The sequence below is a fragment of the Emys orbicularis genome, chromosome 5, assembly GCF_028017835.1.
Source record: "Emys orbicularis isolate rEmyOrb1 chromosome 5, rEmyOrb1.hap1, whole genome shotgun sequence".
NCBI lineage: Eukaryota > Metazoa > Chordata > Testudines > Emydidae > Emys > Emys orbicularis.
Genome location: NC_088687.1, coordinates 132,534,560 through 132,551,002, shown reverse-complemented (window position 1 = coordinate 132,551,002; position 16,443 = coordinate 132,534,560). Strand labels below are relative to the sequence as shown.

General features: G+C 44.8%; 1 protein-coding gene across 1 annotated transcript in view; it reads right to left on the bottom strand.

Moving 5' to 3' along the window:
* The window catches only part of RPIA (ribose 5-phosphate isomerase A), a 31,685-nt gene extending 16,007 nt beyond the window's left edge, over positions 1-15,678 (bottom strand). Inside the window, exons 1-3 of the mRNA XM_065405193.1 lie at positions 15,484-15,678; positions 8,354-8,414; positions 6,115-6,170 (exon numbers count right to left, since the gene is read on the bottom strand). Coding sequence (XP_065261265.1) covers positions 6,115-6,170; positions 8,354-8,414; positions 15,484-15,678 — 312 coding nt within the window. The remainder of the gene's footprint in view (positions 1-6,114; positions 6,171-8,353; positions 8,415-15,483) is intronic.
* Between the last annotated feature and the right edge of the window lie 765 nt (positions 15,679-16,443).

Here is a 16,443-nt window from a genome sequence, read left to right as displayed (position 1 = left end):
ACAAGATCGGGAAAACACTAGACTCCTGGGTTCTACATTTGTCTCTTCCACAAACTAACCCACTGTGTGACCTTGGACAAGTTGCTTTCTCTCTCTGTGCTTCAGTTCACCCCCCTCTGTGCAATGGGAATAGTAATATTCACCCCACAGAAGTGCAGGGAGGTTTAACAGTTGGAAAATGCTTTTTGTTGCTGCATGGAAAATCATTTTTCTTTTAAAAGAGACATTGGGGAGGGAAACCAACTTCCCTGACAAAGACTGGGGAAGTCTCCTGATTCTGCCACGCTTTGCAACGATGAGTCTAATCCCCCCTAACGAAGAGTGGCTTTCTGTCCCCTGTACTGGCTAGACTGTAGAAGTTTAGGAGTCTGCCTCTATCCCTTTAATTCAAGCAGAAGAGGTTCCCGCTTATAGACCCAACAGTGTCAGGTTCAATCCCCATCCAGGGGAGTGTTATAGCAAGTTGCATTACCTGAGCCAAATTCATCCCTAATATAACTTCGGTCAAGTCAAAAGCTCCTGGCACACTTTTGAGTATTGAGCTCCCCCGCAGTTTGAACTATTGCTGACATGTCCTACTATTTAATTTTTGTTCTTTTGTACCGAGACTAAGACACATCTTTAAAGAGTTCCCTGATTTTACTCTCTGTTTACTCAAATCTTTAATATTACAGTGAGGTTTTCCTTTAAACATTCTAGGCCATATCCTGAGGAAGCGAAAGAGGCAGCGGAGTTCCACTTAAGTCAATGGAGCTACATCAACTGAGGACCCGGATCTCTGTATTTGCCATTGTGACGTTGTGCAGTCTATATGGTTTTATAAAAACATGATAATAAGTGAATATAACGTAACTGGGATATGCTTCATGTAAAAGGTCTCTTGTAAGGTATCATTACAAAGCTTATAATCTACTGAGTATGGTCATCTGATTTGTATAAATGTACCACTCTTGTATCTAAAACTAGAAATATGAAATATAACTCTGAGGGCCTATTGTAATTATGTAAAGTGTGGGCCATTAAGGATGGTTTGGAATCTTGATGACTCCCATTGTCTGCAGATGGTTGTGTTTACCTGTGAGTCTTCCTGTATATGTGTGTGCTGGCAAGTGAGTAATGAAGTCTTGCAGTGACATGTGATCATGTCACCTGAACTGGAATCCATCTTTAACCTGGTGCTTTTCCAGTGAGGGGGGGTGGAAACCCAGAGGGACAAAGGGTTCCCGCCTTATGCAAAAGATATATAAAGGGGTGGAAGAGAACAAAGGAGAGAGAGGAGCCATCATGAAGAATCCCCTAGCTAACACCTAAGCTGGAACAAGAGCTGTACCAGGGGAAAGAATTGTGCCCAGGCCTGGAAGGTGTCCAGTCTGAGAAAAAACTTACTGAAGCATCTTTGAGGGTGAGATTATCTGTATTCAGTTTGATTAGGTATAGATTTGCGCATTTTATTTTATTTTGCTTGGTGACTTACTTTGTTCTGTCTGTTACTACTTGGAACCACTTAAATCCTATTTTCTGTATTTAATAAAATCACTTTTTATTTAGTAATTTACTCAGAGTATGTATTAATACCTGGGGGAGCAAACAACTGTGCATATCTCTCTATCAGTGTTATAGAGGGCGAACAATTTATGAGTTTGCCCTGCATAAGCTTTATGCAGGGTAAAACGGATTTATTTGGGTTTAGACCCCATTGGGAGTTGGGCATCTGAGTGCTAAAGACAAGCACACTACTGTGAGCTGTTTTCAGGTAAACTTGCAGCTTTGGGGCAAGTGATTCAGACCCTGGGTCTGTGTTGGAGCAGACAGGAGTGTCTGGCTCAGCAAGACAGGGTGCTGGAGTCCTGAGCTGGCAGGGAAAACAGGAGCAGAGGTAGTCTTGGCACATCGGGTGGCAGCTCCCAAGGGGGTTTCTGTGATCCAACCCGTCACAGCCATGCATGCAGGTCTCAGGAAACGACAGCATTTGGGAGTTATTCGCTCCAATAGGATGGGGAGACTGGGTTCACAGAGTCATAAGCAAGTGCAGAGTTCTCATGACCAAGAGATAAAGCAGCAGTAACAATATGGCTCCTGCACATAAGTCAAGGATTAGAACAGGGGTAGGCAACCTATGGCACACGTGCCGAAGGCAGCACGCGAGCTGATTTTCAGTGGCACTCACACTGCCCGGGTCCTGGCAGCTCTGCATTTTAATTTAATTTTAAATGAAGCATCTTAAACATTTTAAAAACCTTATTTACTTTACATACAACAATAGTTTAGTTATATATTATAGACTTATAGAAAGAGACCTTCTAAAAACGTTAAAATGTATTACTAGCACACGAAACCTTAAATTAGAGTGAATAAATGAAGACTCGGCACACCACTTCTGAAAGGTTGCCGACCCCTGGATTAGAATGAGACTTTCACTATAGGTACACGAAGAAGGTTTCCTAAGTGTAGCAAGACAGACATGGAACTGCCCAGCACTTGGAATCTCACTGACATGCAGCCTGCTTTGGCTCTACAACTGCTTTAACTAGGCGGAACCCAGAGCTCTCCTCGGTATTAGATGGAAACCTACAGTTTGTTGCCAAGAAACAGCCCAGTTGCTAGGTTATAACCCCCTGGGTGACTATCCAGATGATCAGTACATGCACAACTCCAGAGGAAAGGGACACACATACACAGGGCTGGTTTCCAATCTCATATACACAGGTTTGGCTCCACTGATTTCGATGGATTTACACCAGTGTTGGGGTGGGTGGGTTTGATTCAGGCCCACTGACACTGATTCTCCTCTGCCTTACACCTCATGCAGTTATGTACACATGGGGGAAGTGGAAGTAAGATGCTGCCACACTGATCTGGTGGTATGTAGTGCTTTCTTTGCATAGGTCCCAGGCAGCCAGGGAAAATCTGTCCCCATGTCTCCAGGTGTCAGACCCCCGACCTGAACAGGCTCCTCAGTACGCACCTAGTTACAAACCTAGTGTCCAGGAACCTGTCAAACATTTTTTATTGTTAATTCTACTGTGTAAATCAAACTCCATTGGGGTGAATGGTCATGATCATTTCATAACAGATCTGAATTTAACTACACACATAGGGCCAAATTGGCTCCTATAACAACTCTCCTGGAGTCAATGGATACACACCAGGCATGAATCCCATCCTGCAGGGCTTTCTCCTGGCATTTACCCTTATAAATCCCCAAAGCAATCCCTTCATCTTGAAGGTACAGGGTAGGGGAAACAGGAGTCAGCTTCTCCGTCCCTACTTCTCTATGCTAGATAACTCCTGCACTAACTCCTTAGCCATCCATAGCCAGGAAGCAGAAAGGAGAGTTTTGTATAAAACAGGGGTAAGCAACCTATGGCACGCGTGCCAAAGGCGGCACGCGAGCTGATTTTCACTGGCACTCACACTGCCCGGGTCCTGGCCACCGGTCCGGAGGGCTCTGCATTTTAATTTAATTTTAAATGAAGCTTCTTAAACATTTTTAAAACCTTATTTACTTTACATACAACAATAGTTTAGTTTTTATTATAGACTTATAGAAAGAGACCTTCTAAAAACGTTAAAATGTATTACTGGCACGCGAAACCTTAAATTAGAGTGAATAAATGAAGTCTCAGCACACCACTTCTGAAAGGTTGCCGACCCCTGGTATAAAAATATGATGGTACAACATTTAAAGTAGTGCCTAGAGTCCCCCAACTGAATTTGGGGCCCCATTACATTAGGCACTGTACATACACACAGAAAGAGACACTCCCTGCCCTGAAGAGCTTGCAGTCGAAAGAGACAACACAGACAAAGTGTGGTGAGGGGAAACTGAGGCACAATGGGGCAAAGTGACATGCTCAAGGTCACACAATCGGTCAGTAGCCGAGCTGGGAATAGAACCCAGGTCTCCTGACTCCCAGTCCAGGGCTCTATTGGCTAGACCTCCTTAACATATGCATATTAGCATCTGAGTAACAGTGAAAAAGAAAAGCCTATGGTAAAAGACAAGTGAATTGAACTTAGAATATTGTGCCAAGTGGAAGGACTACATTAGTGTAACTAGTTTTCACCTAAGACTGTAAAAGAATTATCTTGTCTTGGTGCAACCCACATGGTAAGGCCAGTTAAGAATTGCAGCACGCCCATGCAAGCCTTACTGTCCTCTTCCCATTTTCTCCAGGCAGTCATGTGACACAGCATGCTTTCTCCCATGAGCAGGGTCTGCACTAGATTCAGCTACAACTGTTCAGCATGGTTCATGTGGGTAAGCAGAGAGCAATAAGAAAAGTTCCATCACCGATACTGGAACAAACACGGAGAACTACAGCATGTGTCTCTCCTACAATTCAGAAAGATCTTGCTCCTCACCAATGAAAGGCCAATTTTCCCAACTGTAATGATCCACCTAAAACCACAGTGCAGCCACTTACAGCCATGCTTCACACTGGTGCACTGAAGAAGGCTGTCAATTAATTTCAATTAATTGTCACTGTGAAGAACTAATATGGTTGAGGTCAAAAGAAATTTACCCGTGTTTCTAGTTAGATCATATACAGATGGGACAAGCGTCAATGTTACCATTTTAGGGAAATTAAAGAGACAATATCAATTAATAAATAAAGTCACTTCCATCTGAATTTTTTTTCAAATACATTGTTGAATATAACACCCTAGATCACTCCAAATGAAAGATTACAGAAGATACATTTTTCTTTTTCTTTTTTTAAATAATTACTTTGTGCTTTTGGCAGCATTTTGTGTATAGAGTTTATATTTCACTCTTTCAATTAACATTATTATTAATTATTTGTATTACAGTAGCATGATTGTGTCCCCACTCTTGCTAGGCACTGAATGTGGCACATCTTGCAATGATGATGAGTATTGGTAAATTCCAAGCTTTCAATAGAGACCTCACATGCTACATTTTATGGATAAATACTATGAAAAGAGTGTATTACGTATAATGAGTTTATCAGATCTGAGACAGGAGTTTCTCATAACAAACAGTGAATCCTTTGCTAGTTGGCACCAGTGGGTCTCTGTGTCACACTGAACACACACATAGCAAGAGAGTGCCCCTGTCCCAAAGAGCTTGCGATGCAGACAAGACAGACAGACGGTGGGAAGGAAAACAGAGGCAACAAGAGGTGCAGTAACTTGCGCAAGATCTCGGAGCAGGTCAGAACCAGGAATAGAACTTGAGTCTCCTGCCTTCCAGTCCAGTGACCTATCCACTGGGCCACACTGCCTCTGCCAATGGTCTGTTGCCCTTCTTGTCTCATGAACTTGCCTGATGATATCACTCTTGTGCCATGTTCTAAAGGGGAAGGGGAAGCACATTGTGGAAGAACATGCCTGTGTATTCCCATTTCGTTATTAAGGAAAGGGAGGCACAGAGCAACAAACATGATTTGCCTAAAGTCACACAGGAACTCCGTGGCAGAGTCAGGAACAGAACCCAGTTCTCCTGACACCCAGTCCCAGTGCTTCCACAAGACCTTTCTTCCTCTCTCCGAAAACATCTCACAGCTCTACAGCTAAGCTGATATAAAGCATGTTCCCATAAAAGGTTGCACAGCAAGGGACAGATTATACTGATTTCTTTTCAGGAGCTCCATGTGCAAGCCAGCTACGTGTACTTCCATATCCTCTTGTGCATGTGGTCCCACCCGTGCAGCTCAAATTTTACCACTTCCAGAGCCTGATGCAAAGCCCAGCTAATTCAGGGGGAGTCTTTCCAATGGATTTTGGATCAAGCCCCTAATTCAACCGATTCATAGCTTTTCTCTACAGCCGGAGCCATGGAGCGAGCTGTGTGGTAACTCAGACATCACGCATGTTGTCTGAAACGCAACACCATAAGCTTCTCAAAAGGTGCATGGGTTTGTTGTGAATCTCAACTCAGGGCAATGACTATCCATCACCCCACTTGAAGTCATGGCCATGAATCTGCGCTGTAATCTAGCAAAGTTCTCCTTTAACTAATTGGGGGTTTGAGCAGCTTTACAGTACCAGCTAATTCAGAAACTGCCCTAGAGTTTCCATAGACTGATAGAATGTAACCCCAAGTGTCCTAACCATAAGAAAGGGCCCCGGAGGGGAGAATATTTTTACCTGAAAAGATGTTGGGATGCAGACAATATTCAGATTCTCCTGTTTAACTCTCTCAGCTGTAGGAAGAAGCAAAAGCATTAGTTTGCTCAACGAACAATAGAGCTAGAGGAAAGTGCAACAAGTTTCACTTTAAGAAACTTTAGTTCAAACAGCCTCTTCGAAACATTCCAGTTACTTGGGCTTACCTGTATTTGCAAAGAAGAGTCAGGCACAAACTACAAACAAGTGTCATCCTGTGCTGGATAAACTGTAGCTTCTGGTGACAATCATGTTTAAACAACTTCTCTGGGTCAGCCTATGATGAAAAGGCTAATGACCCATCTCATATCGGAGCAGTAGAGCAAGCAAGAATTGTGCCCAGTCAGTAAAGAATAATTCATCACCTAGGGAATTAAATCCTATATTATACACATTTTACTGCACTCCTTGTAAACAAGAGAGCTTTAGGTGAATAATAGCAGCTGTCTGAAAGATTTTGCTGCCTCAGGGCCTCATATCATGTATAATAAAATGCATTTAAATATATGGTAGGGGAATGACTAATGGAGCAAAATCCAGTATTTCCATTAAAAGAATTAAATGTTTCATCCCTCCGTGTAACCTGAAAAAATGAACATCTATTATTAAGATAATAGATGTTATTATGGACATATTAAGATAATTCCCTAATAAATTTTTTCACAAAATGCTATGTTTCAAATTTAGGCAAATCCAACAGTCTGACTGAGTGAACATGGGTAAGTGCTATCTAATGGCAACAGGTGATGCAGGCAAACTCCTCCCCTGTTCTGATCATTCAGAAAGCCCTGCTTTTGGCACCCCGCTCCTCAGCAGTCTTGAAGGCCAATAGTGCTTTATAAATGTATTCATGGCTCAAAGATTTGGTGCGAAACAGAGCAGCTCTGATATTGAGCCACAAAACCTGGAAGCAGAGCATCCAATTCCTAAAATACCTCACAAGTATTAAAAACTAACACAGACTCCACCCTGGAACCAAGAAGACGCAAGCAATGTACACAAGTGAGCATCTCCTCGATCTTAACGGTGACTTTTGCTCTCTCCCATCTTCTATTATCAGTTGTGCTGTTAGGTCTCCACGGAGGTCTGGATCTTGCAAACAGCACTTGCGCACGTGCATAATCCCACTGAAGTTACAGTCAATAGACAGTGCCACCAATAGTACTGCAAGTCACCAAGGAGTATTCAGAGTTCTGATGGGCGGAACATTCCAAACTCTCATTTGGAACAGAGGGGACCTTATGCTGCTGAGCTAACAAACAAAAACACAAACAGAGCTTGTCCAGCAGTCCCGGTTTCCCACAGTGGGCTGTTCTGTTTTAAATGGGAGGCCAATAAGAGGCAGCTTATTGTCCACGTTTTGTTGCCAAGATGAACTGCATTCTAGAATTAACCATGTTGCAAGTCCCTCCCTTCAAGAACAAGGGGCAGACCTGAGCTGACTGACTCAAAAAGGTTCTTCGGTGCTTGATGAGCATATCTGACCTAAGGCTGAAAATGAGCTCTGGCCTCCTGCCCTTTGTTAACCCATAGAATGCTACTTGTAGCACACGCTGCACCTTGGGGAGACGCAGCTGTATAATTAAGACTTGTGCCCACTTGCTAAAGGGTTGCATTACTCTAATAGTTCGCCTATACACAGCACTTTATGGGACAAACTCTGCCCTTATTTTCACCCAGTACAATCAATGGAATTGCAGGACATATGAATTACAGCAGGATTTAATGCCACATCTTCAAAGCACCATTGAAACATTAGCCTTCCCGACATCTGAGAGATGAGGGAGTAACATTACCCTGATTTTACAAATGAGTCAACTGCTGAAGAATGGGCCAGTCCCTTAACCTAAGATACACTGTGGGTCAGTGGCAGAGCTGGAATTAGACCTTTAGCTCCAACCTGAGCACAATTCAGGAGACTGATCTGTCTGGCAGTAGCAGATAAGAGCTCAAGTCTAATGAAAGCTACAGACCAACAAACTCATTAATTCTTGGTGACGGCCTTTACAATGAAACTGAGGCACAAGGACAGGGTTTACTTTCTGCCTCAGATCAGATGTGCTGACCAATCAACACACCCAAGGTTTTTAACCGCAAGTCAGTTGTTTATCCAGCAGGCAGGCAGGCATTACATTTCACTTCTCCAGACTAGCGTTCCAATTAGCTGGGGTCGCTGGAGCAGAGGATTTTCCTTCGGATGGAACCAACATTATTACCATACCTAGTCGACGGACAGCAGGGACAATTGTAGAGCCGCTTCCAATTCCAAGGACTTGGTTATTCTGCAAACCAGAAAAAGAGAGAAGAATGTTTTCATAGCACATTACAGAAGGCTCCAGTACAGGGAGACCATATGTCCCGTTTTGGCTCAGACAGTCCCCTTTTTAAGCTCTGTCCCAGATGTCCTGGCTTTTTTGCTAAAACTGGGCATTTGTCCCATTTGCTCTTGCGGTAGGTCTCAGGTGACAAACTCGCAAGAGCAAATGGGACAAATGCCTGTTTTAGCAAAAAGATTGGGCCAGCGGCAACGGCGTCCCATTTTAAGTTGAGGGAAATATGGTCACCCTACTCCAACAGAATATTTTCTTTGCTTCTGCTATCAGAGTCTGCACAATTCCTGCAGAAGGATCCCTGCTCAGTGATTAAACTGATACACAAAGTCTCCTTTGCTTATTTCAAATGGGGAAAGAAAAATACCGCTCTACAGTGGGCAGGGAAACCAGCTTGTCTTTATGGTACAGCATGACCAGGAATTCTAAGTAACATACCAGATCCTAAAGGTCAGATACTCTGTATATTTATCTAGGGCCTGATTTTAAAAGGCACTGAACACACACAGCTCCCATTGGTTTGGATGGACTTGTGGGTACTTTGCACTTCTGAAACCCAGGCCCATAATGTCTAGGAAAAACTAGAAGGACTGTCCCATTCGGCGCATACAGGAGCCTGACTAATCCTTCAAAGCTGTAGGGAAAAGTCAACTCCAAAAACATGGTAGTCCTTTGGATGAAGGGATATAATAGTGTAGACCAACATTGAAAATCTTCCTGAGGCTTGGGATAAAGGCTCGCTCATAAAATGTTTCATTTTAACCCCGGGTTTGTGATGCAGCACCTTCCTTTAAACTAGCATCTCTGTTTGCAAACCCTGGTTCTGGAGTAGAGCAGTTCTCTGCCTCCTGTAAACATCCAGCAGATGTGCCTCTTCTCCCCCACCCACACCAGAGAAACTGACTAACAGTGCAGCTTCTCTGTCTGCCTATTACTCTGCAGGACAGTTGCAGCCTTCAGAGGTTGCCACAGCAGGGGAGGAAGTTGAAACAACCATTTGATGTTGTGTTTCAAGGAAACCACACAGTGAAATACTGTTGCTGGGAACAATATCGCTCGTTAACAGTCCTGCTGCCCAAAGCAAGAAATGCAAGAGCATATACCCTGAAGCAGAGTAGCAGGCCACCCCGTCTCTCACACCCAGAAGTCAGATCCTGTCTGCTCTGTAGATACATGGTGTAACTGAGTCCAAGTCCTCCTCCACAATAGCTCCCTGATGCATTTAAAACAGGATTTTAGTCTTTCAGCATAGATGAGTTTTAATGGCATAGCCCTGGGTTTTCCAGGATGGTAGCCTGGTTCAGGAGCATGTTTAAGACCATTCAGTCTCATCTCCACATTTCTGTATTATACGATTAGACACACTGGGAGGTGGAGTGGATGGGTACTACCATGTTGCAATGGCATTCTCTGCACTGTGGATCCACTTCTTATATTTACCTATCACCTGGGCATTTAAGTGTTGATGGGACCTAACTGCATCCCATGCATACTTCTGTGCTGTTCATATAGGAGCAACATCCTCAGCCAGCATACAAAGCTTCAGTTCACTTGCGGAACTGTGCTAGTGCCAGAAAAAGAATCACAAAACGTTAGCTCAAGATTTTACTACAGTAGACCCTAAGAGTTACAAACGCCCCGGGAATGGAGGTTGTTCGTAACTCTGAAACGTTCGTAACTCTGAACAAAATGTTTATGGTTGTTCTTTCAAAAGTTTACAACTGAACATTGACTTAATACAGCTTTGAAACTTTACTATGCAGAAGAAAAATGCTGCTTTCCCTTTATTTTTTAGTAGTTTACATTTAACACAGTACTGTATTGTACTTGCTTTTTGTTTGTTTGTTTGTTTGTCTCTGCTGCTGACTGATTGTGTATTTCCGATTCCAAATGAAGTGTGTGGTTGACTGGTCAGTTCATAACTCTGGTGTTCGTAACTCTGAGATTCTACTGCATTTAGCCACATTGCCCAAATAAGTTCAGCTACAAGTTGCCACTGCTTGGTCCTTACATATTATCTAATGTACAGTTTAATGTTTCTTAGGCCTGGTCTACACTAAAACGTCAGATCAACCCAGCTATGTTGCTCAGAGGTATGAAAAATCCACACGCATAAGTGACATAGCTAAGCCAACCTAACCCTCAGTGCAGAATTCTTTCATCGACGTAGCTACCGCCTCTCAGAGATGGATTAACAAGAGATGGGAGAACACCTACCATCACTGTAATGAGTATCTACACTGAATCACCACAGCAGCGCAGCTGCAACTGTGCCGCTGTAGCGTTTCAAGGGTAGACAAACCTTATACCACTGAATTACATATCAAGCAACCTCCTGTGGCTGATGCTTTGACTGGAGTTGAACAGCTCTGGATGGAGCTAGCTTGCTTTGGCCAGTGGGAGCATTGTTGCAGTGTAAGCCTGATTGAGAAGGAAAAGGGTAAAACAGATCAAACCCCAGAGGGGTTAAGGACTTAACTGGCCCCTTAAGTGACATTGACAAAAAATGTAACTGTTTAAATCTGGCCCAAGTTTGGGAGCTCCCACATTATCCCAGCCCACCCCCACCGGAGATTCCTCTGCAAAAGGAGTCATCGCAGACAATTACACCTGTATGTTCCCAGTGGTGCCAGCGACGCCACAAAAATGGAAGAGACTCAGTCTCCTAAGTTCTGCTCTACTCCTGCTGGGGGGTGGGTCGTGTGAGGCCAACACAGAAGTAGTTGCAATCCTCCCAGGGAAGATCAAGGTCAAGAACAGGAGGAGGAGGAGGAGACAGACAGGGAGCTCCAGCCCACCTACAACAATCTAGGTAAGACAAGACATGTATGGTCTTCTCTAGACTAGGGCTATGCCTTCACTGCCCCCCCAAAAAAGTGTGCTTTTAAAGCAAGATAACTAATGTGCATTAGCTACATTGCTGTAAAAGCCCAGTGGAGCCAAGGCACTTGTAGTTTTTACCACGATGTAGGTAGGTGAGGTGAACAACAGGTAAGGGTAGGGTATAGTGTTAATAGTGAAGACAGAGCCAGCATCTTCCGAGTCCTAGACTAACATGTTAACTGCTTAGTGGGCCGTTAACATTAAACTGTTGGAGTTGAACATGTGTTAAAGCACACTGCTCTGTCTACACTAGGTTGTTAGCATGTGTTACCTAACACCTTCCAAATCCTAGGGCTGGTCTACACTAGGAACTTACACTGGTGTAGCTATGTCTCTGAGGGGTGTGAAAAATCCAACCTACCTACCCCCTGAATTTCTTCCATTGACCTAGCGATTGCCTTTCGGGGAGGTGGATTACCTACACCGCTAGGAGAACCCATCATGTCGGTGTAGGTAGTGTCTACACTGAAGCAGTACAGCAACACAACTGTAGTGTTTCAAGTGTAGACACGCCCCTAGTCTAGACAAGAACTAAGAAAGGAAAAACTGGGAAATCACAAAGGATCCCATTCTCCAACAAAGGCCTGAAACAAGGGGGAAATGTGCTGAAATAAAGTGTACAAATCCCAAAGAGATTTATTAAAGCTTTCTTTGTCTCACTTCCCCATCTGTAAAACAGGGATAATACCTTATCTCCCATCCTTTGTCTGTCTTGTCTGTTTGACTGCAATGTTGCTGTAGACATGTTGGTCCTAGGACATGAGAGAGAGACGTGGTAGGTGCAGTAATATCTTTTACTGGACCAACTTCTATTGGTGGAAGGGACAAATTTCAAGCTTTACAGAGCACTGCTTCAGGTCTGGAGAAAGTAATCAGAGTGTCTCAGCTAAATGTAAGATAATAATCTATCCTAAGCATAAGGGTTCACACATGCTGAATTAGACCACTTAAATGCAGTAGGCAACTGAGGATTAGCAGACAGGGTGTTTTGGCAGGGTCTGGTACTACTTTGAGTTGGTGTGTCTTGGTCTGTGGGGAACTTGCTTCTGATGATGTGCTTGGTGAGACTGAGGAGTTGTTTGAGGGCCAGAAGAGGGGGTTCGTGAAAGGTTTCTTTCAGAATGTGGTCCCCATCAAACATGGTTTGTAAATGTTTGATGAGATCCCGTATGGATTCCAGTGTTGGGTGACAACTAGGGAGCATGGTCAGCAGGGTTTTTTTTCCTGTACTGAAGCAGGTTCTCTCGGGGTATTTGGGTGGCCACTTCCATGATGCGATCTTCTTCTCTGGTGGAGTTTCCTTGTTTATCAAAGGCAGACTTAAGTGTGTTTAGATGTAAATCCGGGACTTCCTCTTCGGAGCAAATTCTGCAGTATCTGAGTGCTTGGCTGCAGATACCAGTTTTTTCTGGTGTGTCTGGGATGGCTGATGGATCTGTGCGGGTAATGTGGTGATTGTGGGTTTTTTGTATATAGTAATTTGCAGGGTTCCACTTTTTAAGCAAATCGTCATGTCCTTGAATTTGATCTTGGTGTGGGAGTGTTCTAGAGAGAGAGTCGGATGGACAGGTGGTGGTGGTTGAAGTTGTGGTGAAAATCTATGAAGAAGTTTAGGTCATCCATCCAGCGGATGAAAATTATTAGGGGCATGGAACAATTTCCATACAAGGAGAGGATAAAAAGACTGGGACTACTGGGGGAACAGGATGGGGGATTAATAGAAGTCTATAAAATCATGAATGGCATGGAGAAAGTGAATAAGGAAATGTTATTTACCCCTTCACATAACACAACAACGAGAGGTCACCCAGTGAAATTAATAGACAGCAGGTTTAAAACAAACATAAGGATGTACTTCTTCACACACACACAGAACCTGTAGAACTCGTTGCCAGAGGATGTTGTGAAGGCCAAAAGTATAACTGAGTTCAAAACAAATTAGATAATTTCATGGAGGATAGGTTCATCAGTGGCTATTAGCCAAGATGGTCACACATGCAACCCCATGCTCTGGGTATCCCTAAATCTCTGCTGCCAGAAGCTGGGACTGGACAACAGGAATGGATCACTTGATAATTGCCCTGTTCTGTTTACTCCTTCTGAAGCACCTGGCACTCACCACTGTCAAAAGACATGGACTAGATGGATCATTAGCCTACAGCTACACCACTGTAGGGTAGATACTTCCTACTATGTGGTTAATCTACTTCTCTGAGAGGCAATAACTAGGTTGATGGAAGAATTCTTCTGTCAGCCTGGCCATGTCTGCACCAGGAATTAGGTCAACCTAACCATGGCACTCAGGACATGAAATTTTTCACAGCCCTGAGTGAAGCAGGTATGTTGATCTAATTTTTAAGCATAGACCATGTCCCAGTTATGGATCAGAACTCTGTTGTGCGAGTGCTGAACAAACACTAAACAAAAATATGATCTCCGCCACAAAGAGCTGACAAATCTAAGGCCCTGATCCTGCAAAACACACGTGCTTGATTTTACTAGCATGAGTAGTAATCAAAGCTAAGCACGTGTGTGTTTGCAGGATCAGGGCGTATGATGACTTAAGTTCTGAAGGGCAAGGACCATCTTTCACTAGGTGTACGTTCAGTGCTTAGCACAACTGGGCTCCTGTCTCAGTCGGGGGCCTCTAAGCCTACGGTAATACGAATACATAATAATAGGAATGAGGAAGTGTGTTGCTTAGTGTTGGGAGACTAATTAACAGCGACAACTACACTGGCAGCTGTAATGCCCCAAAATACAACTTAAAATGCTCCCCTTAAAATGCTGAGCTCTCTGCTTCTGATGTGAAAAGATCAGTGAAAGAGAGAACAGAGTGGATTTTCCCCGATAGCCAAAACCATCTAACACCCATGCAATGGCTCCTACCAGTTTATTTACTACTGTTATAAAAAGATTTAAGAAGCAACTCCTACAAAATGATACAAGGCCACAACCTGTCTTAATTTGCAAGCTGAGTCAGACCATGCATTTTAACCAGCTACAGGGGAAGCCAGAAAAGCCTGGAGAGCTTTCCTGGACACAGAACAAATAAGCTATTCACATTCTTAACTGTATTCTTTTCCTACTTTAAGAGGACACCACTTAAGTGTTCTATTTTACCAGAATAAAGAGCACGCTTAGTACACGGAAGTCTCAACTCCATAACAGCACAGACCTTCACTCCGCAGTTCTGATTTGCTGGAGGATTTTGTTTTCAAACTGATTGAGGCTCAGTGTTCCAGACAGGCCTGTACCAAAAACAGATCTAGAGAAGGTGCTATTCCTGTGTGATCTTCAACAGGTCACTTAGGAAAATCGAGACAGAGCAGCTATCTGTAGAATGTGGATAATACTTTACTAATTCACAGAACTGTTGGTCATTAAAGTCTGTGTGGCGCTCAGATAGTAGCACAATGACCGCCTTAGAAATGCCAATCCAGCTCAGCAAGGGCCGTCGGAGTACTGGAAGTTTGTTATCTGGCCCCAACTTGTATGGCAATTAGTTTAGTTTATTTTGCAATCTGCTATGAAAATGAAAAGTATTAGCATGGCTCACTGAAACAGAGATCAACCGAAATCGTCATTTACAGAGTACAGTAGGCATACACTGTGCCCCGTAACAGACAACTTTTCCATTCTTTGCTTGGGACAACTGTCCCCTATAAAAGGCACAAAGCTGATAGGGGGTTTTGTTGTACGCGGTGTAGCTGCAGTCGTATGGGTCCCAGGATATTAGATAGGGGTTTTGTTAATGCCCTTGAAAAGCAATCTAAAATGAAGGAAAAAACGAACAGTGAGGCTTGGCAGCAACCCTGCAAGCACATGTGCAACAGGCACATAGCCAGAGCTGGGTAAAACTATGCCATCCCCCCACAAGATGCAAGGGCAGAACCCCATCCTGCAGCAAAATCCCCATACTGTTTGTCACATGCATGTGTTAAAGTGCATAATTACTTGCACACTCACTTTGACAGGCATGTATGCAAAGCATTTTGCTTGGAGGTAGGGGGTCACTTTTACAACTCTCGGAGGGGGGGGGGGATCTGGTGCAGCCCCCCAGATGAATGGAAGCTGCTGCAAACTCCGGGGCCCGCCCTTTGCGGGGGGGGGTGGTCTTTCGAGGGTCTCCACTCACCTTCACGTGGTTATCTACAGCTGCCCAGGCGGCCACTCTCTTCGCCTCCTCGGACATGTCGCTGCGGCTGCTGAGCTGCCGGCGCTGTGGCAATGGCACGTGCGGAAGGGCCCAGCTCGCCCCACCTCCTGCCCTTGCTCCGCCTGGGGGCAGCGCACCCAGCAGCGCCTGGGCCAGCAGCCTCCCGCGCCGCATACCGAACCCCACCCCCCGGCTCCCGGGCTGCCCCACGCGCGCGGGAAGCCTGGGAAGGCGCCGCGCGGGGGAGGGGGGAGTGCGGAGTGCACCGCCCAGTGGCGGCTGGGAGTTGTAGTGCCGTCGGCTGGGGGGGTGCAAGGGATGGGGAGCAGGGGGAACTACAGCTCCCACAATGCAGCTCGCCTGCCCAGGCTGCCGCGGCTCTCGTGCCCCTAGCGGGCTGGCTGGGGAGAGGCTCAGTGCAAGCTGGGGTGGGGGGGTTGTGTTGGCTGGCTGGGAGGGGAGCTCCCCCAGGGTGAACCTCGGGGCAGTGGTAGCTGAAGCAATGCACCAGGGATGGATGGGAAGAGCTGCCAGGCACCCTGCCCCCTTGCGACCGGCACAGTGTCCTTGGCACTTGTCAGTGCGTTGGGTTGGAGCCCCGGTGCTGCGACACTGGTGAGAAGTAAAAGCAGCAAAGAGTCCGGTGGCACCTTATAGACTAACAGACGTATTGGAGCATGAGCTTTCGTGGGTGAATACCCACTTCGTCAGATGCATGTAGTGGAAAGTTCCAGAGGGAGGTATAAATATGCAAGCAAGAGTCAGGCTAGAGTTAACAAGGTTAGTTCAATCAGGGAGGATGAGGCCCTCTTCTAGCAATTGAGGTGTGAACACCAAGGGAGGAGAAACTGCTTTTGTACTTGGCTAGCTATTCACAGTCTTTGTTTAATCCTGAGCTGATGGTGTCAAATTTGCAGATGAACTGAAGCTCAGCAGTTT